We start from the raw sequence: 19,658 nt of genomic DNA on the forward strand, positions 1-19,658 counted from the left end.
CCAAAAAGGTAGATGGGTCAGAAGATAGCCAGTTGATTGATTAATAAATAAGTATTTAGTGATTCTCATGGAATCGAAGAACGGGATTTATTCTTTTCTTTATATGCTAGTAGGACCTACCTAGGTAGGTATACCTAGGTAGGTATACATGAAAAAGAATCTCAGGAAGAGATTTAATTCTTAATTTCTCATCGGGAAGAAAGATCCTTTGGGTTAATAAGAGTATATTTATAGCGAGTAATAGTATTAGATATATAGACACATGATTATCATCATTCCCATCCTAAAGTATGCAATACACCAATCCAATCTAGTAGCCTCAACATCTCCCCTATAGTCACCAATCCTAATCTCTCAACTTCCCTCCTAAACCTCCTACCTGTACATCTCTAGATCTCAGATCCTAGCACCCACTCAAATCCTTCACATGTATCCCTAGATCCTAGCACACACACCATCATCCCTCACCGGTGACACAATGAAATACAACATCATACAAGATACCACCCCTCTCCACCTCTCCCCTTCTTCCATATCAAATTCCTCATATACTCTACATTCAGACAACACCATTTCACACCATCTAACTCCTCTCCTTCATTATAATTCAAATTTCAAAATTCAAATTTAAAAGATATATAGATAAGATCCATAAGTTTCTTATTCACTTAATCTTGAAGAAGAATCTGAAATATACTTCTATAAGAATATTTCCCAGGTGCAAATTCTTGATTCGGAGGTAAATCTGAATTCAATCCCGTAATTTCAATTTGATATCAATCCTAATTCCAATCCAATGCCATCCCAATTCCCGAATCCAATACCGTTTGTTGATTTTTCGGGGAAAAAAAACTCCAATCGCTCCCATAGTATAGGTATGCATACACCCAATAAAATCTTCTAATCCCTCAAAGAAATTTGTACTCAAAATAGGTATCTCAAACTCATCTCAACTTCAACCCACCCTCTCCCCTCATCCTACCTCTCCATCCCTTACCCCCCCCAAAATCATAACCCCCACCACACTACACCACCCCCCCAGCACCAGCACCGTCAGCACCCCCGCGCCCACTCTATCCCCCCTCCCCACCACCCCCTCCCCCTGCATCCCCTCCCTCCCCATCTTCCCACTCCCCGCCGCACTATCCCCCACACTCGTTCCGCCCGAACTATTCGTCACCGGTCCAATCCTCGCATTATCCATGCCGGGAACCGCCACCATCGCGCTCTGTATCGCGCCCAACGCACTCATCTGTTGTCCCGCCCCCACATTCCCATCAAAAGTTCCTTCCGTCCATTTAAATCCACATGCATTTCCCGTGCCCGTACATTGTCCTCCTGCTGCTTTCGCGGTGCTTTGCAAGATGGGGAAAATACTTTGAGCGGTAAAAGGCGCGAGGATGGAAGTAGAGGCGAGCCAGGCCGTAAAATAGGCTTTGAAGGATAGTTGATCGGTATCGCACTTATTAACATTTTCGCAGGCTTGTTCGGTGATGATGGAATTTGTTTTGTTGGAGGCGAAGATGTTGATTGAGGTGTTCATTAATTGGTTTGTGCGTTGTTGCCAGGTGGAATTTCCATCGGTCTGAGTATGTAGGTCAGTTTCCTTTACTTTCCTTCCTCTGTATCATGCTCGAAAGGGAGAAGTTCCCTCTCTATCCATCTTTGGGTTTCAACGACACAGGATCTGAGAGAAAAAACTCACATAATTAAACATGTTCGCCGCTCCATGCAAATAAATCCCCGCATTATAACTCCACTGCAAACGATCCACACTCGCACAATTATCCGTATCACTACTCCCATCAAAGATATTATATCCACTATCAATCAATCCCACACTCTCTTCCCATTGCCAAATCGTCTCCGCCCAATCCGCGTACGTTTGATTTCCCGTATACCTCGCCAATCTCGCGCCTATATTAAAAAAACATCCATTTGCAATGGAATTTTTATACGTGAACCCATTATTGAAAGTGAAGATCTGCCACCTCAGTCCACCTCCACAAGTACTGGTATCCCATCGACTGGCCATTTCGTTGAACACCGCTTGAGCCAATGCAAGCCATTGTGGTTGATCTGCAGGAGGATTTTGAAAATTCGATTCAGCAGCCAACATAGCAGCCATTCCCCAAAATCCTTGATCATCATTCCCTTCATCTTTGGTCTGATTCGCAGGCATATAATCGGCATTTGGGCCAGCTTGAAATAGTAGAGCTTCCGAGACAATACTATTGTATGAAGTATCTCCCGTGTAACGCCAATAATCTATCAATGTCATGAACATTCCACCACCTTCCCACCAGAAATAAGGTGGAGGTAGAAGTCCTGGTGTTTGGCCCTATAGAACGTTAGCAAAGAATTTGCATCGCACGATACTATTAAAGTTCACATACCGATTCATTCCCATGATAATACGATATTAAATTCGCCGCAACAGAACTTGCAGCACTTTTAACCGAATCTAGAAATAAACATCAGACTCAACATGCCAATCTCCACCATCAAAATAAAACAAACATACCAGCCTGTGAAGTATCAACCGTCAGCGCATCCACCACCCTCCATCCAAGCAACGACCAACACCATAACCAACTCTGAATGCGCATTATAAAATCACGTATACGTATATCTACTCCAACCCAAAAAGCAAGCCAGATAAATAAACAAAAGTAAAGTAAAGTAAAGCGGGGAAACCTAACCCAAGAAATAGAAACCCGTCTTGGAAAAGGCTTATTTAAACGTGGCACAGATGCTGCAATAATAATAAAAGATCGTAAAGATGACTGCAGCTAATACGAATAGAAACAATATAGTCCTATCAAAGGTACGTTGGTAATATTCGTATCGTATTCAAAGTGCTTGTAGATACTCCGTTACCAAATAGGTAAAGGTCAAGTAGTTCGATATCCGCTGATGAAAAAGAAATAGAAGATAGAAGAGAAGGAATGACGAGAAAATAATTAAAAAATAATAATATGATAACTTCAGTGTTATGGATATCAAATCCAATCAATCAATCAATCAATCGTAAAAGACAGGAAAAGTTTGAAGAATATAAGAGAAGAAAAGAAGAAAAGACAAAACATCATCAACAATCAAACCCTGAACGAACCACCACTTCCCAAACCTCTTCAAGTTCCAGCAGCACAACCAAATAAAACTCAAATAAATCCATATCCTCTCCGTTCCCCATCCCCCCTTCGATCAATATCCCAAAATCCATCCCAACACCCCTCCTAAGACTTGAAACCCCTCAAGTATCGTCAGATCAAGCCTGATACATGAAAGGTTCACAACCAAATTGCTAATCCATCCTAGTCTTGCCATATCAGAAAGTCTTTACCAAATAACGCCACTTACCAAAAAATATCTTCGCTGAGTATTCCATCAGAACTACTATAAATAATCCATTCCAAATCCCAATAAATGACGCTCCGCTGGCCCTCGGGGAGCCACTGCCGTGGAGGCAGAATAGAATATTTGTCGATACAATACGATGCGATGCGATAACCTTATCAAGCACACACGATAAGAAGCCTTCTCTCGCTCTCCTCCCACCCAAGAATTCCTCTCTCCCTTCCCTTCCCTTCTCTTCCTCTACCCTCCCCTCTATACAATATCCACGAATTCCCACATCCCCAACCAAAGAAAAGACTTGTTCAGAAATACAAAGTAGGCACCTGTGATACCCGGTAATTGAGCCGTAGGTGCAGTTACGAAAGAGCTAATTAAGCATTCGCCAATCTCCACGCCCAGACTTTTAGCAAGTAATAAATAATACTTTTTGGAATCCCCACTCTGGATAGAAGAAGAAAAAGGCCAAATATAAGATCTTACATAATTCATTTATTAGAGTTCTACTAATTTATCTTCCCGGTATCCGGGGGTCTATTACTAATAACTTATAACGTGGTTTATCAGTACATGCGTCATATCAGTACGTGCACCATTATTTTTACATACAAAAAACGGCCGTGTATAACCGTACACTTTCTTTATTTATTAGTATAATTTAATTTTTCCTTATATATATTATATTTATCTATATAAATAATACAAAAATGAATTAAAATAGTAAAATCTTATAATAATAATAAAGTTATTTAAAGAAATAGATTTTTATAATACAAAGTGTAACATTCTTGAGCTACAATTGAGATATCTATAAAAAGATTAAATTTTATAAATATTTCATTTTTATTATTCATAGGGAAACTTTTTCAGAGAAAAAATAATGATTAATGATTTAAATAAAAATATTAATAAAAGATTAATTTTGGTGTATTTTGAAGTGGTGCACGCACTGATATGGTGCACACACTGATAAACTACGTTAATAAGTCATCAATATAGTACAGAGTACACTTAAACTCTCCCCTTCAACTCAATTCCGAAACATACATTCCATACCCTCAATGTCACTATCCATCCATTAATAGAATTCCGCTTTCTGTACATGCATCAATTCAAATTATATGTAAACCCCTCATTACTCACTCATACAAATCCAATCTCACTTCAATACTCAAACTCAGAATTCAATCATGAATCAAATTCTTAAAATCTCAATGTATTTGTAATAATCGCTCGAAAGTGTGATTTGAATACCTATTTCGAGTTAACCCAAGGTTATTCGAGTCGGAGGATTTATTATCCATTATCCATCATCTCATCTCGTATCGTTTCAACATCCCACTAACTCGTCTCATCTGATCTCATCTTGAGTCATCATCTATCAAGGTGTCCTTCATCCATCCTAATCCACCAACCAAAAAAAACTATTCACAAGAATAAACTGTGATTAAAAAAAACCCCTAGCCTGCTAACCACCCTCTTAAAAAGGAACGGACAGCTAAAAACGCCATTAAGTGAGGTATCAACCACTCCACTCTCCATATCTACCATCAAAACATAACAAAAACAGGGAACTGTGGAAAAAAAATGTTCAAGCTGTTATAATGTAAGTAAACCCCCAACCCAATGCCAAGCTAATTTTCAAAAATGCAAATGCCAAAAAAGGACCCCTGACGTATGCGATAATGCAGTACTTTACAAAGCCATCATAGCAACGACTGCCACAATTCCTGCAAATACACTGCCTTTGAGGACTCGTTCTTGATTTGCAACGAGGCTATCTGCACTGCTTTTGCTAGTAGTGGTAGAGCCATCTCCTTGGGAAAATCCACTGCTGCCAGTTGAAGATGAACCACTGGAGGATGAAGTTGCTGATCCCGAGCTAGAATCAATACTGCTACTGTCATCACCAGAATGGTCATCTCCAACTCCTCCACCACCCGAACCTGTAAGTCCAGGTACTGTTGCGGCAGTGGAAACAGCAGTTGAACCGGAAGCTGCTGCTGATTCTCCCGCGGTCATATTTGTTCCAGTAGCCAAGAGTGAGGAGAGGATAGTTGCGTTGTTTGAATCAATGACGGTGTTATTGGTTCCCAAAGCACTGTTATAATAGTATGACTTTCCGGAATTGGTTCCTGGAGCAGATTTTGCGTTGTAACATGAAATGTCAACCGATTCAAAAGCGGCATAGTAGTAACCGTTGTCTTTAATATCCTCAGAATTCCAGTCAATTTCACCACCTGCCCAAGCGATAGTTCCAGCACCGTTACTTGCGAGACCACCGGGCCAAAGAGAGAGTTGGACTCGAGCGGGAGTTTGTGGGAAGTTCCATTGGTTTGCGGTTGCATTCCAAGTATCTGCACGCTTCTTTGTACGTCCAACCTGTCCATCTACAAGCCAAGTAATCTCATCAGGAGTCCAATCGATTTCGTACTCGTGATAATTGGCATATGTATCGGAAAGAGTGATATTTAACTCGTTGTCATCTTGTAAACAGATTAGTATATTCTCGTGCCCTCATGAGAAATTTACTCACAATTTGTAATACCCTGGAAATAATAGTTGGATTGAGCAGTGGTCAATTCCGAACCAACAAATTCGTAATCGATTTCATCCTTGACGTCCGAGAAAAGAATAAAAGCCGTAATCACACCCCGACCTCTACTAGTCTTGAACTTTGCCTTTACATTTCCATACCACATATAAGTCGAAGATGCCATAACCGTTCCGACCGAGTTTGCCGACATAGTCAACAACACATTGTCATTGTAGATAACTGGACTTCCACTATAAACCCAATTTGACTTTGATGCATCACCCAAGTATTTTATGTTTGAAGTTATTCCATCCATGCTCGTAAATGTATATGAAGCGCTCTCGCAGACGGGTTCGGGAACGCAGGAATCGACAGAGAATGACATTCGAGGATCACAACCTCCTAAACAATATGCACCAGTACCACATTCTCCATATTCTGCGGTTGTTAGTTCAACCTTCCATACTTATACTAGTAAGAGCAGACTCACGAGAGCAACATGGAGTTTCTTCGGGACAATGACTGTCAAGACTGCAAGCAGCGAACGCCACCGAGGCTGACGCCAGGACGGACAATAATGCTGATTTTCCAACCATTTCGTATGTATATGCAGAAGTCAAAAAAGAGAGCCGCCCAAATTGATATCGAAGCGATCGGCGATATCGAGGGGTCTTAAGGTAGTACGAATAGTACGATGAACTATCAAAGAAATATAAAAGGTCCACGATAGAAGTGTAATAAGATCAACGACTTATTGTACTTAAAATATTCTCGTATCGAGTGAATAAGTATGTGCTGGGTGTGATTGAATTTCTCGTTCGAAGATTGGGTAGTAAAGTTGTAGTTCCCCGCGAAACACTAGAATCCCCTGATTCTTTCCTTGTCGTAATATGAAATCTGTCGGTCGGCCGTTTTATGTGCATTAACTGTTTCTTCGTATGGTGCCTTCCCTTGAAATTCGTCCAAAATTGAAGGATTATTAAATTGCTCTTGCTTGCTTGGCAGATGTAGTGTAATGGAAGAATGGATTCCCAAGCGAATGTGATTGACGAGAAAAATGACAAGAGAACAACAATAGGACTCAACAACGAATAACGAATGATGTCGTGAATACTTTTCTTGATCTACCTACGTCTTTGAACAACGGATAGATTTTGGAGAAAGAAGTGGGATAGGGGGGAAGGAAAGGGAGAGATATGTATTTGAATGGGGAAGACAAGCTCAAGGAGGACAAGACCAGTAAAAGAGGGTCGAGGAGTTCTGGGCTATTTTCATCCATGCAATATCCGTGGTGGTGACTATTCTATCAACTAGTGCTCGACATTGTACCGCGAGTATTTTGACAGTACCAGGTAGGTGTTTAAAGACGGCTTGTGCTGGCTTTGCATGTATTAACGGATTTGGTATTAGTTTTGAATGTTTTGATCTTTTTGGTCTTTTTGATCATCATTTACTCCACTCAAGACTCAAGCCTCGAAGAGCAAGACTTACGATTCAACACTCAAGAACTCACGATACCTATACCAAGCACAATCGCCACGGAGATTCTCAATACACACGAGACTTTCAACCAATGAAACCTCATATATCCAACGCCCTTAGCTTCCTTCACCCGAGGTTCTCAATTTTGCAGAGCATGACATCCATCTAATTTCATCCATGATCCATCCCTCCCGACCTAAATCCCCATTCGCCCTAATCTCGATCTGCATATCCTCCGCACCCGTCCCGACTAATCACCACTAGGAGATTTCTATTTTGGCGAAAGAGTGGGCATGAAGGATCATTTAGCATGATCAATGTGGGTTTATTCACATCATCCCATTTATCAATCTCCCAATCACCACACGTATAAATATGGACCATCTCGTACTCGACATGCATGCACTTCAAGAGGGAGGCAAATAATGAAGAAAGAAAAAACAGACCTGTATAATCGGGGCGATTACCAATTGGTAGTGTTGCGAATTGGGTGGAAGGACAAGCCAATACAAGGTGAGTCCTTTTGAATCCTTTTGTGGCCGTGAAGGGAATACGAAGGAGCGTTTTCAATAGTAAGAGGAGTGCTGATGAATTGTTGTATGAGTAAGGTAGACAGGTAGGTAGGTAACTTGTAAACATTCCTTGTATTTGATTAATAGATTTATTTATGAATTTATAATGGAAATAGAGATAACGTGGTTTAACACCGAGTGCACCATATCACCGAGTGCACCACGAATTTTACATACAAAATACGTCTGTGCGTAACCGTGCACTTTCTTTATTTAATAATATAATTTTTCAAAATTTGAAATTGTAACATTTAATTATATAAATATTATAAAAATTTGAATTAATATAGTAGTTATTATAGGAATAGTTTTTTTTGTAACGAAAATCGTGACAATTTCCACTTTTTATAGAATATAATAGAAATTTTTATATAGAAACTTAATACTTTTATAAAAAATATTTTCTTATTAATAAATCTTTTTTGTTTTTTAAAAAATATTGATTAAGTATTAAAATATGAATATTAGGAAAAGGCTAATTTTGGTGTATTTTGAAGTGGTGCATTCGGTGATATGGTGCACTCGGTGTTAAACCACGTTAGAGATAGAATTATATATTATATATTATTATACATTATAAATTATACATCATAAGATAGAGCAGGTTCGAGGTGTTTCGCCCGCTACATCCAGCGAGCTTCGTGCGAAAGAATTGGAATATTTTTTTTGGCTGCCCTAATAGCATTCCTTCAATGAAAAAGTTGTTTTTAACCACCTGTTTCAATCACGTTATATGGCACAGAGCACCTGGCCCTAATTGTATAGGAAACTACGAAGTACACCCGGAACGAGAGCAATGACTAACCCTCTCGCGAGGCACAACACTACCCATTACACCTCTGTAAGGGTCGATGAAGCTTAAAAGTTAAAACACAAGAAGTTCCAGGAATCAAGAGAAATAGTCAATCACGGTAGAATTCTGAAAATCAAGGGTGTCCTTAATTCACCTATCATTGGCTAGGAAAATAGTATTTCCGGTCCGAATCTGAGTTCCAGTAGGAAGCACGTGAGTAAGGACCTTTAGACTAAATTACCATATTGGTACACCGACTAACCAGAGGCACGTGAGAACTTAAGTGGCTCGTAGTTGGTTCCCGCATTTGGCATTTGGTCTCGCTTATTAGTATGCTGACTTAAGTAGCATTAAGTTCGTTGGCCTATACTATACCTGTACATTTTTGCTATCTTTTCTCTTGTTTCCATCGCCATCTCCATATTCCTTTCTCCATTTCCATCGCCATCTCCGCATCCCTCCATCTCTATTTCCATCGCCATCTCTATATATCCTTCTATCTCTATTGTACAACATCTATTACGATTATACAAACGCAGTCTTTCTATCGTTATCTCACTATCCCTCTATCGCACAACATCTATTACGACCATACGAGCACGGTCTTTCCATCGCCATCTCCATCGCACAACATCTATTACGAACATACAAGCACAGTCTTCCCAACAAAATCGCTCCTATATTGCGTTGTGTACAAGAATTGTATCTTATTGTATCTGCTGTTTAGAAAAACCCTGGCAGCAGTTACATTCTTCAATCTCTATTATTTAGAAAAACTCTAACAGCGGTTACATTCTTTAGTCTCTATTATTTAGAAAAACCCTAGCAACAATTATATTCTTTAATCTCTACTGTTTAGAAAAACCTTAGTAGTAATTATATTCTTTAATCTTTATTATTTAGAAAAACCTTAGTAATGGTTATATTCTTTAATTTTTATTATTTAAAAAAATCTTAATAATAATTACATTCTTTAATCTTTATTATTTAGAAAAATCTTAATAATGATTATATTCTTTAATCTTTATTATTTAGAAAAACCCTAATAGTAATTATGTTCTTTAGTCTTTGTTGTTTAGAAAAACCTTAATAGTAGTTACATTCTTTAGTCTCTACTATTTAGAAAAACCTTAGCAATAGTTATATTCTTCATGTTACGACGGCATCCAACATACCGCGTCACATGACATAAATTACACGTGATGGAGCGTCAAGGAGCTTCAGCGCTCCTGGAGCGCGTTGCGATCCTTAACGATCCAACATATCGGAAAGGTTTTAGAAATCAGGATAGAGAACGAAGGTCTATATAAGGAAATAGGTTTCATTATAATGTAGAGCTTTGTGCTTAAGAACAATTATTAGTTTTATTATTATAGTTATGAGAATTGTAACCAGTTATAACCTTATTGAGTCCCTACTTGAAGTTTAATCTAAACCACCTTGAGAGAACTCTAGACACTTCCACGTGACCCTAGAGGCAGCTTCCGTAACACTTCAGTCTTTACTATTTAGAAAAACCCTAATAATGATTACGTTCTTTAGTCTCTACTGTTTAGAAAAACCCTAATAGTAGTTACGTTCTTCAGTCTCTACTATTTAGAAAAACCCTAGTAGTAATTATATTCTTTAATCTCTACTGTTTAGAAAAACCCTAGTAGTAATTACATTCTTTAGTCTTTATTATTTAGAAAAACCCTGGTAATAGTTATATTCTTTAATCTCTATTGTTTAGAAAAACCCTGGCAGTAGTTATGTTCTTTAGTCTTTGCTGTTTAGAAAAACCTTAGTAGTGGTTACATTCTTCAGTATCTATTATTTTGATCACTTCTGTATCTCATTTTGTCCGAAGGGTCAAGGCTGCTCTACAGCCTGGAGGGGTGGGAATCACACATAAAGTGTGGGCTAGCATTATGTTGAGTGTAATTATTCTTTTATTATGTTTCATCGCTAATTATGGTTATAGAAGTAAATTTTGTCGATTCCGATCGAGAAACTTTCACGATCGCCCAAGGTTCCACGGCGTCCACCACACAGCCTACTGGGGGGGTGGGTGAATGAGGAAAGTCGGACAGCGGATAGTGGACAGCCATATTCATCATTGTTCAGGCTGCAAAAGCCTTATATGATGAATCTGAATACATTGTAGGCTTAGCACGAGGCTTTTCCTATTCGGCCTCTCGGGAAAGGGGACTTGGGAGGATGTTACCTATCGGTATTTAGGACGTGTATATTACAAAGATGCAATGCCAGCTCACCGATAAAGAAAGCAGACTTGAACAATATATATGTCAAATTTCACGAATTTGTTATTTGAATTCTCAGTAGTTCTAGACTGAATGGCGCGAAGATCATACATTTGTTCTTACCCAAAGACCACGAAACCCCATCTCTTGAGAACCTCTGTCAATTTCTAACCCAATCTATCGATAGGAAGCCTTGCAATATAACCTACCTTAATTTCTCTGATACAGATGAATCGCCTTCTCGACATGACCTTAGTGTAGCGGAGCTGAAATCTTTACTAGAGGTCTTGACCACAGATAGTCTGAATATGAACAGCTCTACCAATGCTTGCCAGCCGCAAGGATGTATCTTGCTTGTCGAGGACCTAACAAAAGATATGATCGAGATGCTTGGTTCTCAGTTAGATGTTGACCCTTTTTTCTTCGCCTCCCATATCAATAGTCCAACTGTTACTGCCCAGATCTCAAGGCCTACCTCAGTTATACTGCCGTCCGAGGCAGCAAGACAAAATTTCCTCAGTCTTTAATATCACCACGTCCAAAAATTTGGCAGAAATGCTGCCTGCCGCCTTAAGAAAGCTATCCAGCGACGAGAACATTCCGCGAAAAGTAATGTTGCTCCCTGCGATACGGAATACTCATATTGGGTTAGCGCAACAATCCTGCTAGGTCCTGACAACCAGCACGAGGAAGGGATGGCTTGGTAAGCATTTATGTTCAGGATTAGAAACATCATCTAATTGTTTCTAGGGCTAATACTAGTGGGTGCCCCTTCAACATTAAACACTTGAGCCTAAGGGATAAATCGAATATAGTATGAGAGTTGAATTAAAGTCAAATTATAAGAAAGAGCTTGATTGAGCTGAATTTGCTTGCTTTTTCTAGGTTTTCTTTAAAGAATATCCTAGGTTTATATAGTTTATAATGAAATTCTAGTAGTTTCTATACTTATAAATAAGATCGATTTGAATCGAACCTTATAAAATTATTTATATTATAAAAAGAAAGTATAATTAATCAATTTAGTCTGATTTATTGATAATCTTTCATACGATTTCATTATATTCTATTTTATTACAAATCAATTTGATAAGAGATATAATAATATAATAATATAATAATATAATAATATAATAATATAATTTATAATTTATAATTTATAATTTTATAACTAATATAAAATCATATTGTATATGTATTAGTCATCAATATATCTCTTGATTAGTAAGATAATAATAAGTGGTTTAGTATATTTATTATAGAATCTCATAGTATAATCTTCGAGGTTCTGTTTTATAGTCGATTAGAAGGTCGTAGAGATGACTTAAGGTTTTTCGATATCTGAATTCTAATAAATTAGTCTTATAGATAGAACGAAAGAGTATCGAGGTCGATAGCGATTATTTTACTAATATACTAAAATTAGAATTCTACCTGAGTTAAAAGCAGATTTAGTATTTCGTAGTGTGATTTTAATAAAAACTCATTGATCTAAACCTTTTAAACTTATTATATATTCTAATCTTTATGGAAAAGCGATATATTAAACTATAAAATTATACTATTAATTGAGTAGATTCTATTAATCTTATTCTCAAGATTCTAGTCCTAATAATTCTTATAAGATTAATTACTAAAGTTAAAGTAACGTAACGTATGGGGAACTCGGACATATGGGGAACTCGGACACTTTTTCAATTATTCTACACGCGATCTTGTTCTACGAGCCACACAATCCTCCAATTCCAATTCCGAATCACTTGAACTATTCTCTAGCTCTTCTTCTTCAATCTCTTCTTCTGATTCTTCAATTGGGCGTTTGCGTGGCCGTCCTCGTGGCTTTTTCTCCTTCGGTTTTTCCTCCGCCTCACGTACCATTTTCAATACTTCCTTAGTACTAAAGACAAATTGACCTTGTAATTTGACTCTTTTGCCTTTAGTTCTTTTCTTTCGAGTCTCAATTACCTCCTGAGCATCAGAGAGCTGTTTCCGAAGTAGGGCTATCTCAGCATTTTGAGATTCTACAAGCCTAGTCATTCTCTTGGCATATCGACGAGTTGGCGATGCAGGAGAACCACTGCTTGCTAGAGCTGTATTAAAGATCTGATTTGCTTGCCTTAGTTCTGTTCCATCTGGAGGAGAACTCCTGAGTATAGACAAGTCTAGGTCTTGATTGGGGGTTCTCATTTGTGGAGTAGAAGGTTGCTGGGAGGAGTTAAATGGTAATGAATCGAGTACTTTTCGTGGGGCAAAAGGTACTAAACCAGCTCCTCTCCAGCCAGCTTTAATATTAGAAGAATTCAATGCTTTTTTTCTAATATTTTGAAAGAGTTCTACCCATTCAGCTCTTTGGATTCGCTTTACACCAGCTCGAGAATATCGATCGACCTCTAAAGCATGATATCGTTTCATTGGCCCATACACCGCAATATCAAGTGGCTGAAGCAAGTGAGAGCAATGAGGAGGTAATATAAGTAAATCAATATCATTATCTATACAGAAAGCAATAAAGCTACCTGTAATATGGCTTGAATGGCCATCCATGATCAAAAGTCGAGGTCGGTCACCTGACACTTTCTTGGATTCTGGTTCGAAAACCCTTTTTAACCATTCTAATCCATGGCTATTTGAGGTCCATCCATTTGTACTAGTAGAGAACTGCCAGCTTTGAGGTGTGTCCTTTGGAATCCATGCAGAATTCGTATTCTGAGCCTTGAAAATGACCATAGGTGATAGAGCATTTCCAGCTGCATTGACACATTCAAATGCAGTTATCCATTCTTGCTTGCCAGCTGTAACTTTCCAATTCGATTTCTGAGTAGAATCGACTATAATGCGCGTACTTTGAGTACTTCCAACTCCAAATCCGGTTTCATCCATATTATACATATCATCTAATTCATACTTTCGCTCAATGAGACGCGTGCGAAACGCGTCAAACCAAGCCTGAATATTCTCCGGAGTTGCTTCTTTAGCCCGATTAGACTCTAATTGACGTGAATAGCATGTTTTAAGTTCTGGATGTCGTTTTTGGAATCTATAGATCCATTCGTGGCCTATAGGTGGAATTTCTGTCGAGGTAGGATTTCGAGATGACGCGACCCGAACGCGTCGAAGACGAATTTCGTCGGCCATTTCCTTCACCAACATAGGTGTAGCAGGGAATCCAGTGATGGTAAGTCGTGAAATCCATCGTACAAGAGTATTTTCTTCTGCGTTTGAAAGAATTTGAGCCATTTCGTGGGTTTGGGAACGTGTTTTCTTCCCAGCCAGCCTATCAGCTAGGGTAGACTTAGGGACTTCAAAATGCTCTGCAGCCTTTCTAATTGATTTAAATTCTTTCAATTGAAGTGAAATTATAGCCTTTTGAAGCTTCTCTTCAATTTGAGCAGATGTAGAAGGTGATTGGGTATGCATAATAAAAGTTATTGCGGTTTCAAGTTGGTGATGGGCTAAAAGTGTCCGAGTTCCCCATATGTCCGAGTTCCCCATATGTCCGAGTTCCCCATACGTTACGTTAATTGAGAAAATTAAAAGGAGGAAGTTAAAGAAAAAAATGTTATTTTATTAATTAAGCGAATGTAATCTTATCTTATTGAAATACTTTATATAATGATTAACATTCTTTTTAATTTAGTATATAACTTTAAATTAATTTATAAAAGAAAAGAAAACCTAACAGAATTATTAATTCAAATATAAAGAATCGACCAGTATTAATTTTAAGAATTTAAGATGAAAATTAAAGTTTTTATAAATTATATTAAAATTTTAATTTCAAATTAAAATAGGTATCTTAAATATAAGAATCTATAACTAATTCACTTGAGCTAATACTAACTAGATAACATTTTTAATATTAGCTTATAATTAGAATAATCTCAAGTAATAATGTTAATCTAAATTAAGTAATTCCTTAACTTACTAATTATTTAAAATTTATATACAACTTTAAATCAATCTATCAAATAAATAAAACAGCTATTTTATTATCAATTAGAATTTCAGAAATCGATTAATATAGGTTTCAGAAATTTTAAGTGAAAATTGAAATTGTTATCAGATTTATTAAAATTTAAATCATTTTGATTATAAGAATTACTTATCTTATTATATACTTAGCTCTTTATAATTATAATATTCAATATTTTTATATTCTATATTATTATTAAATTTAATTTACATTAGAAAATTCTAAACCCTATATTGATTAATTCCTGAAATCTTAATTAATAATAAACTAACTTTTCTTTCTATTTGATAGATTGATTTAAAGTTGTATATAAACTTTAAATAATATAGAATTACTCGAGAACTATATTATATAAACATTTTTTCTAAGATTTTTATAGGCGTACTATACAAATTATAGATTCGTTTTTATATCAGACAGAATTCTATTTTTAGTGTATTAACAAAATGATCGTTATCGGCCTCGGTAAAGAGTAGGAAGACACTAAGAAATAAGCTTAAGTTAAAGTAGAGGTCAAGGAAATTTATTAAACGTGTTTCGAAATCAAACAACTACTCTGTTGGTTTAAGAAGGATACGAAAGACGTAGCACCCACGGTATTCGTAGGTCATAAATGTCTATATTATATTCTGTCTAAAGAGCTAGCTATGTACAGGAAGTTGTAGGCCTTATATAGACGCTACGAAAAGAGCTAGTCTCTTTCGCTTTCACTTAAGGCTTATAATATAGTAGCTAATGAATTAAAGCTATTTACTAGATTCTAATAATTAACGTTTATATATATTCGTTTATTTAATAGTACGAAGATTGAAAGAGTAAGTATTATAAATCATACTAAAAAACGATCGTATTTTTCTCTACTTTTAAGTTTTAGATTAATTAAATTATAACATTAATTGAATATTTATATAGTAAAATTTAACAGGCGAAAGTATTATTAAAAATTACATTTCATTTAATTTAATTTTTATTTTATTCGAAATTATTAATTTTGATTAGATTTCGAAATATAAATTCTATTTAAAGTTTATTTAGAATCTTTAGAAAACTTTAAAAGCTTTAAACATATAAAACTATTGAAATTAATAAAAAGATAAGAAAAAGCTTCAAATTTTGTATTTTGAGGGGGAATAGATTAATATTTACTCAAATGACTTAAAGCGGCGATAAAATCTCTTAAAGTAGTAAGATTCTACTAAAAGTAGGTTTTACAAGACTTACTCCTTTACATACGACCTTCGTACACAATTACACTTTTCCCCATCAAACTCCACTCAAATTCCGGGGAGAACCTTTTCTTTTAAACCTTAGTGTCCGGGAAGTTAAACCCCTGAAAATCCCTTCCCGCGAGATCACGAAAAAGGAAAAAAGAAAAGAAAATATGTGGAATGGAGCGTTGGAAATGTTAACGCGTTTATCTCAGAGTGTCATTGTACTCTGTTTATCTTTATTGGTTCTAGGGTATGATCTTCACCTTGTATTACGACATATGTGTTATACAGTGAATAATTAGCGTAGGTAAAATTGTTGATATGGCTCGCATGAATAGAGGAGATGATAGTTTCTCAAGAGAATCACAATGTATCATCTCTCCATTCAAGACATCGATTTGGTATCTACACAGAACAACACTTATTGTTGCGCATCTATGCCAAGACCACCTCTTTTTCAAAAGTAAAAGATTATTCATCAATCCATTCCCCAAGTACTCTCCATCAGCCTTACATCAATCACCCCTCATATCCATATTCACATTCACCCCCAGACGCCATATCCACCTATATATCATCACATTATCATAACTTGTATACACTCACCCCAGCAATACATTCGTACCAATACATCAATACACAATACACAATACACAAATACAACTAACATTCCCTACCCCTCAATCTAATCTATAGGTCATACTAGTTAGGTACAAACCAAAAACACGGCACAACGCGGTGCGGCACGCGATTATTGTACCTCTATTTGTTATATATTTTGTGTAGTCAGATGAGCATGAGATGTGATGAGATATGATAAAGTGAGATGAGATCTAATGAAATGAGACTATATCAGGAACCCGTCAATGTTCCTGGATTATACGATGTACTTTGTGTTATCGGGCGTATCATATGTATGTATAGGTAGATGAGTAGGTAGATATCTATAATATCATGTAATATTAAAACTTCAAAGATATATAAATTATACATATATACTCACGGCATATGTATATATATATCTACATCTATTCCCATACCTATAAATGTCACCTACCTAGTCTCTATACATATTAAAATCCTATAAGAGAAAAATCAAGTAGATTAGATAATATAGAATCGAATAGTAAATCCTCATTTTAAAAGAAACTCTTTATACTACCTCATTTAATATATCTAGATATTCTCAAATATCATATATCAAATATTAAATATCAAATATCAAATATAATCATAATCATAATAAGATATAGTATATAATAATTCTTCATTTTCAGATTATGAATAATCTCAAGATAAGACTAGATTAGACGATATAAGACTAGATTAAATTAAACAGACTCTATTATTCTATATATATATAAGAGATATTAAACTTACTTATCGTATAACTACTATAATAATTTATAATATAATGTCTATAAAATTCTTGTTTTCTTATATAAACTAAAATATTAAATAACTATTTTTAAAACTTTTCAGAAAAATAATTGAAATCTATTAAAATGTAGAAAATTTTATATGTTATTTTTTACTATTTTAATTGAAGTTTTGTATTAGCTTGAAATTAAAAAAGTTAGAAAACTCCAACTCGTAACATTTTATTTATTTATAGAATAAGTAATTTCTCTGAAAAATCTAGGATTTTTTACTTTAACTACTTATAATTTTACCAGAAAGATATTTAAAAATAAACTAAATAATTTTATTTATATTTTCGTTAATTAATTATAATTTAAAGGAGTAAATCTTTGATTTATCTTATACAATAATGATTAAACTAGGATATCAAAAATCAAAAATTAAAAGGTTTTAGCCGGAAAAACGTTACGTATGCAGCGAGGAGGGTCTAGAACTCTTACCTATGTATCATACACCTATTATAGATATCATCTCATTATGTCTCACAATCTCATAACCTCGCAATAAATAAGCAACAATACTCGAGCACACCTACTTCCTCCAATCTCTCCAAAGTCTGGAATCCAGAAGCCCAATATCTTTCTCTCCTGATGGGTATCATACATTGTTACGACGACATCTAACATACCGAGTCACCTGATCAGAAAGTCACGGGATTAGAGATTCCCACTGGATCCCACTGCTCCCACCTGGTGGGACACGATGGGATCAATGGGACAACAAGGAACGAAGGTCTATATAAAGAATGGGTTTCATTACAATGTAGAGCTTCGTGCTTAAGATCAATCATTAGTTTCATATTATAGTTATGAGAATTGCAATCAGTTACAATCTTATTGAATTCCTACTTGAAGTCTAGTCTAAACCATTTCGAGAGATCTCTAGACACTTCCACGTGATCTTAGAGGCAGCTCCCGTAACATACATCCATCTGTCCATTTATCCATCCATTCACACCCCTTCTTTATCAAATTCCTCAAATAGAAAACACAACTTCTATTCGGTGCCAAATCTAATTTATCTCATCCCATCCCAGCCCAATCCATTCCAACTCATCTCACCTCCCACCAAAATACAAATTGAAACCTCACTATACCCATTTCAAGCACAGCTCAGTACATACAAAAAAATGCATACGAAAACCCCCTTACTTCATCCGATCTCCTTACTGCCTCATCCCCTAAAATCCCGTCTACTCGAGGATTTCGAAGACCAAATTCGGCTAGCCAAGATAGATCAAACAGTCGACAAGCAAACAAGCAAGCAAATCACAAACAAAACCAGAGACAGAATAAATGAGATATGAGAAATGTTTCTCCAGCCAAAGAAACATCGATCAATATTCACAACAACGGTTTCCCATTCCAGAAGCCTTAAAAAAGGGAAGCGCAGCGAAAGATGTCAAGCTAGCCAGATCCAACTGGACGCTAAGCCTGTGAGCATGGTACGTGGTGTCTTGTTGGTGGTGGTGTTGATGTTGATGTTGCTCTTTTTATCAGCATCCATTACGATTCCCCGAAGTTCCATGTAAGGGACAGAAGAACGGACAATAGGGGAAACCGAGGAAAGAAAGAAAGAAAAGAAGAGGAGTCGAGATGAGATGAGATGAGTGAAATGAGCTCTTATTTAAACGCCTTAATAGTGATATAGAAACCCGCCTTTTTTTTCATCCATCCATGATCCGTCCATCCATAATCCATCCATCTACCATTCATGCAATAAACCCACCCAACCATCCCAACCCAATCCAATCCAAGCATAAAAGTTGCAAAACCAAAAAGAGCAAATCGAACAAAATCAACATAAATTCAATGGACAAATAAACATCCATCCATGCTTGCTTGCTTGTTTGCTTATACATATAAAGATAGGTAAGATAACTTTCTCCTCAAACCGAAATGATCAAATCAAGAGCCGAGCCGAGCCAATCCAATACCCAGCATCCTGTACTTACTTCCGAAGAAATGCACTGAAAAAGCAATATTTTGAAGAAGAAGAAACAGAAACGAAAGAGAAGAGAAACAATAGCATGCCAAAAGCATCCCACCCGAATACCATCCAGCGCCCTC

The 19,658-nt window shown here is 36.4% G+C and overlaps 3 protein-coding genes across 3 annotated transcripts; 1 reads left to right on the forward strand and 2 right to left on the reverse strand.

Annotated features, from left to right (window-relative positions):
- Nucleotides 1-973: 973 nt before the first annotated feature.
- Nucleotides 974-3,178, reverse strand: EAF01_010635 (uncharacterized protein; the record flags this gene model as incomplete). Its single annotated transcript, XM_038918892.1, has 4 exons — nucleotides 2,525-3,178; nucleotides 2,397-2,464; nucleotides 1,706-2,341; nucleotides 974-1,585 (listed from the first exon to the last, which is right to left on the reverse strand). Exons 1-4 carry the CDS (start codon nucleotides 2,607-2,609, stop codon nucleotides 974-976), a joined length of 1,401 nt encoding a protein of 466 aa, XP_038765595.1. The 5' UTR covers nucleotides 2,610-3,178.
- Nucleotides 3,179-4,266: 1,088 nt separating this feature from the next.
- EAF01_010636 (uncharacterized protein) lies at nucleotides 4,267-7,078 on the reverse strand. The gene is made up of 3 exons (XM_038918893.1): nucleotides 6,384-7,078; nucleotides 5,894-6,331; nucleotides 4,267-5,843 (listed from the first exon to the last, which is right to left on the reverse strand). Exons 1-3 carry the CDS (start codon nucleotides 6,487-6,489, stop codon nucleotides 5,053-5,055), a joined length of 1,335 nt encoding a protein of 444 aa, XP_038765596.1. The 5' UTR covers nucleotides 6,490-7,078; the 3' UTR covers nucleotides 4,267-5,052.
- Nucleotides 7,079-11,025: 3,947 nt separating this feature from the next.
- Nucleotides 11,026-11,510, forward strand: EAF01_010637 (uncharacterized protein; the record flags this gene model as incomplete). The annotated part of the gene is made up of 2 exons (XM_038918894.1): nucleotides 11,026-11,045; nucleotides 11,072-11,510. The coding sequence occupies 2 exons, from the start codon at nucleotides 11,026-11,028 to the stop codon at nucleotides 11,508-11,510; spliced, it is 459 nt and encodes a 152-aa protein (XP_038765597.1).
- Nucleotides 11,511-19,658: the final 8,148 nt, after the last annotated feature.

The sequence above is a fragment of the Botrytis porri genome, assembly GCF_014898465.1.
Source record: "Botrytis porri strain MUCL 3234 chromosome Unknown BPOR_017, whole genome shotgun sequence".
NCBI lineage: Eukaryota > Fungi > Ascomycota > Leotiomycetes > Helotiales > Sclerotiniaceae > Botrytis > Botrytis porri.

Bases quoted from the DNA above. Each gene is read 5' to 3' on its own strand.
- EAF01_010636 (XM_038918893.1), bottom strand. From the start codon at position 6,489: ATGGTTGGAAAATCAGCATTATTGTCCGTCCTGGCGTCAGCCTCGGTG. The intron at 6,332-6,383 runs GTGAGTCTGCTC...TAACAACCGCAG, and splicing joins AGAAACTCCATGTTGCTCTC to AATATGGAGAATGTGGTACT. The intron at 5,844-5,893 runs GTGAGTAAATTT...TCTGTTTACAAG, and splicing joins TTTCCAGGGTATTACAAATT to ATGACAACGAGTTAAATATC.